We start from the raw sequence: 9862 nt of genomic DNA on the forward strand, positions 1-9862 counted from the left end.
AGAATCAGCATTTGCAACTACAATATTGGAGTCATCATAACTGCCTTATAGGGTTGTTTGAAAATCAGAAAAGGTAATATATGTAAAGTGCATGACATAGTACTTGACACATGGTATGTTACCAAGAAATGGAAGCTGGCAGAATTATTTTATTTGACAGCCTTTCAGATATTTGAAAGCAATTTTATTTTTTCATATATTCTTCTCTTCTCCACACCGAGGATCTCCTTCAATTGTACTTCAGAATATGGCACAATTTATTCTTTCCTGGATCTGGATACTACATTTGTTTATAGCTCAAATTTGCATTTAGGGTCTAGTTTCAGTGATATTAGGTTTACACTCCTAACACAATGGTCAGTTTACCTATTCCCAGAAACTGTAAGGCATTTCCTTTAACAGATAAATCTGGATAGAAGAACAGCTCCATGGCTTATCTACCGGAAGCCAGGGCTTCCTTGGTGGCTCGGGTGAAGAATCCACCTGAAATGAGAGGATCCAGGTTCAATCCCTGGATCAGGAAGATCCCGTGGAGAAGGAAATGGCTACCCACTCCAGTATTCTTGCCTGGAGAATTCCATGGACAAAGGAGCCTGGTGAGCTACTGCCCATGGGGGTCTCAAAGAGTCAGACACAACTGAGCAACTAACACACACACATACATGCTGGAAGCCTGCCTGTTCCTCCTGACTGCACCCTCTCTCAGTGTCTTCTAGAAGAGAATGCCTTTTTCTCATTCGTCTGATCTCCAGAGAAGGCACCTTTGCTAGTATGGCCCCATCTGTTAATCTATCCCTTGCAGGTGAAGGGGATAGGCAACAGCCACCAGCCAAGTTCTCAGAGTAGAGCTAGTTTAACAAGGTCTTGAGCCCAAGAGATGTGCTGTCTTCCTCCTTCTCACCTGGACCAGTGAGAGCCAGTTGACTTGCTTCTTCCAAGGACCAGACTGGTAGGGAGGGCATTAGTAAGCCCATCTCAGGCTTTACATTTAGTTACGTCCTCTAAATGAAACTTCGTCAATATACAGGTGATACTGTGGGTCACCATGTACATACATGTTCTTATGTATCACATGGTCCAAAACTCAGTGAGTGAAGAGGGGGTGCTATTTCCTGGCCACTTTCAGACCCCAGTATGTTCTGACCATAATATGGAAATAGTCCCACCACTCGAGTCCTGATGTTTGAGGAAGCCTGAGGACTGCTCTCACCTCTGTCTGCTCCACACCAGCAGGAGTTCCCTTTCATAGAAACCAACCACAAGAGAGTCCCTTGGACTGCTAGGAGATCCAACCAGTCCATCCTAAAGGAAATCAGTCCTGAGTATTCATTGGAAGGACTGATGCTGAAGCTGAAGCTGAAGCTCTAATACTTTGGCCACCTGATGGGAAGAACTGACTCATTAGAAAAGACCCTGATGCTGGGAAAGATTGAAGGCAGGAAGAAAAGGGGACAACAGGGGATAAGATGGTTAGATGGCATCACTGACTCAATGGACATGAGTTTGGGCAAGCTCCAGGAGGTGGGGAAGGACAGGGAGGCCTGGACAAGGAGGTCACAAACAGTTGGACACAACTGAGTGACTGAACAATAACAACAACAGCAAAAGATAAAAGGCAGTATTTGCTCTAAAAAATGAAGAAATAAAAAATAAACCAAAAAAAAAAAAAACTTTCCTATCTAGTTTCAGAGATGTCACAGACATAATGGCAGAGGTAACACAAGGGAGTATGTGGTAAGATCAGAGAGGTGTGGGAGGGCTGTAGGGGCAGAGATTATGACTAGAGGAGCTCTGACGATGGGGAGAAACAAAGGGAACCTTCCAGGAAGGAAGGATGAGGGTTGGGTAAGTGATGAGATGCGAGGTGACACTAGCGAGGTCCTTGAATGAACAAGTTACAGACACAACATGGGCCACGTTTAGAAGGCAGTGCAGAGAACAAGCAGGCTATAGTGACAGGTACAAGTAGGAGGGGGGGGGGGGATTAGAGAATGGTCACATCCTGGAATCAGTGATGCAATGTACATGAACTTGGGTAAACTTCAGGAGATAGTGAGGGACAGAGAGGCCTGACATGCTGCAGTCCATGGGATCGAAAAGAGTCGAACGCAGCTGGGTGATTGAACAACAACAGCGCATCATAGAGAGGGAGCCACACTTGATTAAAAACTCTGATCGTATCTGACAGCACAGTAGTTATGCGCTGTCATGCTTGCATGCTCTCTCACACTCTGGATTCAGACAAAACTTTGAATCCCAGCTCCTCCTTTTAAGTTGCCACATAACCTTAGGTACCTTAATTATTGTTCTTTCCCGACTTTTTCTCTTTCTTCCTTACTTCTTCCTTGGCTTCACTTTTCTTTAAACTTTTCATTATGAAAAATTTCAAAGATACACACAGTAAAGAGAACTGTGCAAAACATCCCAGTTACCCATTATGCCCTTTCAATAACCATCAACATCTGACCTCCCTGGTTTCATTGGTACCCTTCCCTCTCCCTCCCCACCATCCTCCTTACTGACAGCAATAGGCTTGATGTGATTAAGTACCTGGAGAAAATGTGTATGCTGCACCTGTTTAAGGTGGGAGGAGCTAGGAAAGGATACCCAAGGAGGAAGTATATGAAAGCAGAATTGCCCTTAGGTTAGAGATACTGAGGGTCCCAGTCTGGGTCCTGTGCTTTAAAGAACCTGCTCCCACCCTCCTCTGGCTAATTCCTTTACCACATAGAAAGGGGAGCCAAGGAAATGTGCCCTCCCCCAGGCAGAGCCTGTGCCTTGCCCTGGTACCCAGACCCCCAGAATTCCCTTTCTAAATGGCTTGAGGTCACTTCTGCTCTACTCCCTGTATGCGTGTCATAGATCCTGGAGTTGGGCAAGATGGCTGGTTGAGAGGCAGAGGTGTGCAGAGATAGGACCTGGGCTGAGTCCACACAGGGGGTCCCCTCACTCAGCATACTGATTAGGAGAGGAAAGGCAGAAAGAAAGGGTCCCCCCAGCCTTGTTTCTGCAAGCCAAGAGCTCCTACCCAGAGATCCATTCTTACCCCCAACACCCGAGAAACATTAAGGGCAGGCTTTTGAAAGTGAGGGACATCTACAATTTTTCTCAGCGTTCTTGAATTTAAGTTTATGCCACTGACGCCTTTTGTCAGGTCAGCTCCCTGGACTGCCATTGAGCCAGATGAGCAGTGTCTGAGTCCCTGGGAGAATGGAATAAAGGCCACGTGGAAAACAATGAAGCTGGCCAATTCAGCTGTTGTCAGAACAGACTTGCATTGAACCAGGAGGCCAGAGCAGACCCACGTTTCTTTGGTAAGCAGATCTTTTCAAGGGTTTTCTCTATCAGAGAGTTAAAGCTCTATAGTATTAAAAAAAAAAAAAAAAAAAAAACAAAGAAAAACATCCGTGGATGCCTGTGTACAAAACAGAATTATTGTTTAAGCACATATTTTCATTTTGGAAGCAGGAAAGCACTAGGAGTAATACCTATTACATCCTAGAATTTAGCCATTAAAGTGCAAGGATGGGTGGGTGGGGAGTGTGCTATATGTCTTAACAGGCATATACCTAAAGAAAAAAAGTAGAAAAAGCGAAGCAGGACAGCCCACAACAGCAATTAGGACTTTGCATTCCTGAGTGGATAATATGTAGTTTCATTTAAACAGAACACAATCTTCATTAACTTAATTTGTAAAAGCAGTAACTCCAACTCCCAGCTCTTGCCTGAATAAGGCATTTTTAGACACGTCATTTCTACTTCTAAATTAAAAGTGAATCAGTCCTCTGGAGTTAATTACCAGTAAATACAACCTGAAGTAGGTCTCCCACATGGCACTGAGCCAGCAAAGGCGGTTCTGTGTTAGCCAGAAACACTCCAAGATATTGGATACTTGAAAAGCTAAGTTTATGTGCTTGGCAACTGTTTGCAGGAATAGCGGGGAAAATCGTTTGTAGCATCTACCGTGTGAAACAAGGATAAAGGCCTAATTAAAAGAAAACCTTTCGATAAGGAACTTAGACAAGTGTCCCCCAGCCCCCTCCCCACAAAAAAAGTAAAATTCAGTTCTCTGTTGTTGCAGCCTTTCCCCCAAATCAGTTACACTTACAGAAAGGAAATAATAGCTGTTTCTTTTCAATGCTGGCATATGTATCCTATTTAGTTATAGAAGATAGAAATAAATTTAGAAACTAAATGTAGAATCAAATAAAGCCAGAACCAAGAAGTCGCTTTTATCACCAGTGCTTTGGGATACAGTGTCATCTGTTACAGTGCTCTCAAAGAGCTATTCAAGAAGACCAGAGACAAGAAAAAAACAGACAGAGGAAGAGTTGTCTGAACTTTAATTAAGTATTTAAATCCAGAAAAATGGGAGCAGATGAAACCTTAGTAAGAGAGAAATGATGCATGCACAAAGGGATTAGATTAATAAAATGACTGCTGACTACTGGTGATGAACACATCTGTTTTGTTTTTCTGCAAACATGTCAAAGTTTCCTGCCACTCCCATAATTATTCAAATGTACAAGTGTTCCCACTCTCCTGGCCTACAAACGTCCAGGAGGCCAACAATTTGGTTCCTGAATTACACAGTCGAGGCTGCTCAGCCCCAGACTGGATGTAGTGAGCAGCAGTCAGAATTGCTGGTAACTGATTATTTTACTACTTTTCTCTCATTTTAATTTTATAGTGATTTCACACAGCTTTGCATTTCAAATATTGAACATCCCTAAATAAATTTACTAAAAGAGATGAAAATGGCAAGCCTCAAATTATACACTTTAGAACAGATTCCCACTTGAACTGTTCCTTTTTATAACTGAGTTCATTATACCTTCTTTAACATATATGATATCAATGTTAAGTGTCATGGTAATACATATGACCTACATAAAAAAATTATTACTTTCTAACGTGTGGCTTGTCTAAACCCTAAAAAAGCACAGGTGGCTTTGCAGAGTGGTTCATTTGCAAGATAAAGTCCCACCTGAGAGTTTTCTCATAAATTGAGTCAAGACGAGAATTCTTGATAGCCAGAGGTGTCTCTATGTCTCTTTTCATATAATTGATGGCTGCTTCTTCTGGTGTCTGGAAGAAGTACAATGTCCTTGTCCAATGGGTATTGCTTTAGTATACCACATGCTCAGTAAGTTCTAGCATCTAGGAGCATGCAATAGAGGTTAATATTAGCTATGCAATCATGGTGTTAGTCGTGTTTAATTAAATCAGGTGCATTGAGATATTTTAAATGTTAAAGAGAAAACAGAAGGACTTATTCTCCTTAGCAACCATTATAGTACAGAAAGTTCACAGCCGCAATCACACTCACAAGGCAGGTAAATCGATGACAAAATGAGGGTAACAACAAATGTGCATGCCACAGAAAACCTGACACTGGTACCTAAAATAGATAGCGCCCTTATTGTTTTCAACATTCCAGAGCTGGCTCAGACCATCAATCAACACAATGGAAACCTGTCACTTTAACACTTAATGTCCATTTTCAGTCTTAGAAGTGCAAAGGGGAATGTAAAATAATAAATCTGAGGGTTTCCCTCCTCACTGGCTAAGATTCTGTCTCATCCGGGAATGATTTTACTTTATAAAAACCCTTTTAAGAACAAAGGGCCTGAGGTCTTAATGGCAACTTACTGGTGTGCATATCTGTGGCTTCATTCTTCAGGTCAATATAGAAAGGCTAAATTGTAACAGAAGCATCATTAAAGATAGGTTACTTTCTCAAATGCTTTATAAATATTATTTCCTTCATCAATATTATTCCCTTTGGCTAATGCACTCAAGGCGCTTTAGATACATCGTAAGACGATGAAGGTGGGAATGGTAATCAAGGTCACAAAGCTGTTTTTTCCAAAACTGTTAAAAGAAATTAACCGGTTCTTTCGAAAAGTCAGTGTGCAAGTTCCTGAAGTTTCCGGTGTTCTGACTTTAGGATTTCTCTAATACACGGAAACAAAGGGTAAAAATCAGGTGGCCGTCGAAAATGACTTCGCGGCCCACATGTACACTGAAACCTCGGTTCAGGTATCCCACTGGGGTCGAAGGCGAAATCTTCGCACCGATTTATTATTGAGCTTCGCCCGCAGGAGTCTTCGTTCAGGCTGGGGATACTTTCCAAGGGCAGGAGGCGGTGGTGACCAAGGCCATTGGAAGGCGGGCATCTCCGCTTCCCGAGCGCCCTTCCCGGGTCACCAGTGCTGGCCGGCGGCGCGAGTGCCCAGCTGAGCTTGGGACACCGCGGGCACGGCCGTGGCGGCGGCAGCAGCGGCCGCCGCGTCGCCGATGCCAGGCAGGACAGAGCGCACGGAGCGGCGGAACTCTTCGTTCCTCCACGTGTAGAGTAGCGGGTTGAGCGCGGACAGGGCACAGCACAGGAGCCAACTGGCCGCCTGCACGCCCCAGGGCACGGGCAGCGAGAAGCCGCTGGCCAGGCTCACCCACACCAGCGGCTGCGTGGCCAGCAGGAAGACGCAGCAGAGCAGCAGCACCGACAGGCCGCTGAGACGCCGCTGCGCCCGCCGCGGGTGCAACGCCGCGGGCAGGGGCTGAGCCTGCGCCGGGAGCTGAGCACCACCCGGGCCCGGCGCGTGCGGGGCGCCCGGGAAGGCGGCGGCGGCGGCGGCGCAGCCGGGCAGCTGGTGCAGCAGGTGGAAGTTGAGGACGCTGACCCGCTTGACGCTGACGCGCACGCGGCGCACGATGCCCAGGTAGCAGTGCAGCAGCAGCGCCGTCTGCGCCAACAGCGCCCCGGCGGCCAGCAGCGCCGGGTAGTGGACGCGCGGGGGCGCGGCGCCCGGACGCGGCGCCCAGGGCGGGAGCAGCAGCACGAGGCCCAGGGCTAGCGCCCAGGACAGCGCCAGCATGCCCGCCGTGTGGCGCCGCTGGTACAGCGCCTGGTAGGTGGCGGGCGCCCGGGTGATGAGCAGGTAGCGGTTCAGGGCCACCAGGCAGTGGGACAAGAGGGACACGGTGAGCCCGAGGCCCAGCAGCCCGCCCCGCAGCAGGCGGTAGCTGCCCCCGGCGCCGTCCCAATCCCCGGGGGGCTCAACGGAGCCCGCGGGCAGGAGCCCGAGCACCGCCTCCTGCGGCATCCAGAGGGCGCAGACGCTGAGATCGGCGGCGCAACCGTTCACGATGAAAGCGTTGCTGGTCGTCTGAAGCTTTCGGAAGGACGACACGAGATAGATGACCATGCCGTTGGCCAGCGTGCCCCCGATGGCCAGCCCCGAGTACAGGAGGGACACGGGGATGCGTCGGCCCGCCCACGACTCCTCTTCCTCGCAGAGCAGCAGCAGCGATCCCCCGGTGGTGGAGGAGGTGGACGTGGAAGAGTTGGTCATTCTGGCCAACTCTTCACACCTCGCTGGCTAGCGTCGGTTTCTCGCAGCGCGGCCCATCCTGATGCCCTCCTGCAGGGAAGGCAGAGACCTTCCTTCAGCCCTCTGCCACCGACACAAAAGGCTGTGGCAGAATAATGGGCTGGGGAAGGGGGTAGAGGGAGCTCGAGGAGAACGGGGGTGGCAAATGACAAGTGCCTGCCTCGAAAATGTCTCCAGTGCCGAGAAAGGCCTCTTTGCACTCAGCAGGCACCAGGGAAGCCTTGGGACAGAACAATACAATCCCTGTCCCTCAATCGCCCCTTCACCCCCTAAATACACACACATATACACACGTGGGAATGGCAGATGGAGCCCCTAGTTTCCATGAGAAAGCAGAGATATGCCAGCTGGGGGAAATGCCAGAGGGAAAGGGGTTGGGGGTATCTTACTTTCTGGCTGGTCCTTAGCTGGTGGGTAGCAGAGGAAGGGAGGCCAGCAAATACCTCCTCAGCAGCAGCATCTGCGGTCCTGCAATCAACAGGAGAAACTCAGCTGGGATCAGCGCCAGGGGCAAGTGCCTCCTTCCCAGTGCAGCATCCACACATGGCCCTAGGCAGAAGCCAGCAGCTGCAGGGAGACTCCTCAGCTGGCAGCAGGGCTGGAGAAAGTGAAGTGGCAGGCTGCAAGCCGGGGCGGGTGGGCAGGTAGGCAGGCAGCAGCAGCAGCAGTAAGGGTGCTTGTCTGCAAAAGCAGAAGCTGAGCTCAAGAGGAGAGCACCCCCGTGCTCAGAAGCTAGAGTGGTGGCTGATGCGGTGAACCCACTCGAAGCTCTCTCCTGCTCAGTTATACATCACCCAGGGAAAAGGCAGCCTTTCCATGCTGGTATGAATTATTCATAGCTTCTAACTTGTGAAAGGGAAGAAAAATATCTTGCTCAGAAAGTCCTGTAATTAACAAGTTTCTCTGTCTTTTCTGTCTCTCAATCGCCCTATTTTTCACCTTGCTTCATTTTTCTTTCCTTTCCCACCCCCACCCCCGTTCCATCAATGCTAGAATAAAATGTAATATACCCCAATGTATTTCATCTTAGTCTGATGCATCCTGGGGATGAGATTTTTCTGAGACATAAATATACTCCTAAGACCCAGGGCTGATCTTTCCATCCCACAGTTTCAGAGAGAATTACTTTATGTCCTAATTGAAATTCACTTTTTCTTTGGTAAGGTGAGATATGGGTTGTAATATACAGAAAGTCTTCAAGTCTTAATTGCAATCAAAATTTCATTTTTCTTTCTCATCACCAAACTCCTTTCTAGAGTGTGGCTTCTGTTTCAGTAATGAAATAGAGGGTAAAAATGAATTGGTCAGAAGGTTACATACCAGTGGGTTTCTGGGGGGAAAGCAAGGGGCTTGAATGATCCACACCATAAAGAACAGAGTGATCTGTTTTTACCGCAGAATTTTTGATCCTATGGTCTTAGAGATCTGCAGTCTGATGTTGAAATCTTCCACAGGCGAAATTTTTCATAAAAGTCATCACCCTCCAGAAATCATTTTTCACTGGGAAAGTCATTTATTTGAAAATTTAACTCAGAAACATGACAGAAAAAAATGCTAGGTGGGTTTTCAGGACACTTGGGTTCTAGCTGGACATCTATCAAATGGCCTTGTGATGGATTGTTTTCATCTTGTCAAATAAGGAATTTCACTCGGAGACTTCCAAGGCCCTTTGTGTTCGAACTTTCTCTGAATGCCCATGCATAAATTTGACATATCTCCACCCTCCTCTGACACTTGAAATATATCTTCTCTGTCTAACATGTAATGTAGTCTCAGGTCACGTGGCAGGAGTTTTTTCCAGTGTGTTCCTCAGGGTGCCTGTTTAGGATGAAGCACAAGATGCCCCTCCTTTGCTTCCCTGCCTGTCCTTCAAAAACTGTTAATGACTACTAACTCATTAATAGTTAATAGTCTATTAACTATAGTCTATTGACTATTAACCCCATTAATATGGGGGTAGGATTAAGCAGGACCTAATGAATTTAGTCCATTTAGATGATATCTAAATGGAATAGTTGAGTTGGGGGATTTTTTGCCAGTGTCTTTTATCTGTTGTTATTTAAGGCTTTCAGAACAGCAAGGGCAATGAGCTTGCAAGAGAGCCTCTAATCATTAATAGTTAAAACTTGCTGAAATAAAAAGTTTCTTTCACATCAGGGGGATTCAGAGTCCAGGTTCTTGGTCCAGTTGTTGCTGCCTTACATGGGAGTGAGTGAAATCTCTGCTGGGGGACTCAGGTGTATTGCAATCACATACACTTCTGCCAAGACCCTGCCTGTTTAGCCCTGGCCTGGCAGGGGCCCAGTTTTTGTTTGGGGGTTTGTTTTTGTTTTAAGCTACTGAACTTACATGATATAGGGTGAGAGTTTTTTTCTATCTTATTTCCAGCGTCAGAACAGTATTCAGTTAGAATTAATATACTTGTTATTGAATCAACAAATGGATAAGGGTTTGTTGTTGTTGTT

At 46.9% G+C, this 9862-nt stretch overlaps 1 protein-coding gene across 2 annotated transcripts; it reads right to left on the reverse strand.

The window, feature by feature from the left end:
* Positions 1 to 4326: 4326 nt before the first annotated feature.
* On the reverse strand, positions 4327 to 8299 carry GPR88 (G protein-coupled receptor 88). 2 transcript variants are annotated; one of them, XM_070786035.1, is made up of 2 exons: positions 7841 to 8299; positions 4327 to 7427 (listed from the first exon to the last, which is right to left on the reverse strand). In XM_070786035.1, exon 2 carries the CDS (start codon positions 7356 to 7358, stop codon positions 6207 to 6209), a length of 1152 nt encoding a protein of 383 aa, XP_070642136.1. In that variant the 5' UTR covers positions 7359 to 7427; positions 7841 to 8299; the 3' UTR covers positions 4327 to 6206. The 2 variants fall into 2 exon arrangements, with proteins under 2 accessions (XP_070642136.1, XP_019812537.2); XM_019956978.2 differs by having other exon boundaries at positions 7787 to 8298.
* Positions 8300 to 9862: the final 1563 nt, after the last annotated feature.

The sequence above is a fragment of the Bos indicus genome, chromosome 3 (genome assembly GCF_029378745.1).
Source record: "Bos indicus isolate NIAB-ARS_2022 breed Sahiwal x Tharparkar chromosome 3, NIAB-ARS_B.indTharparkar_mat_pri_1.0, whole genome shotgun sequence".
NCBI lineage: Eukaryota > Metazoa > Chordata > Mammalia > Artiodactyla > Bovidae > Bos > Bos indicus.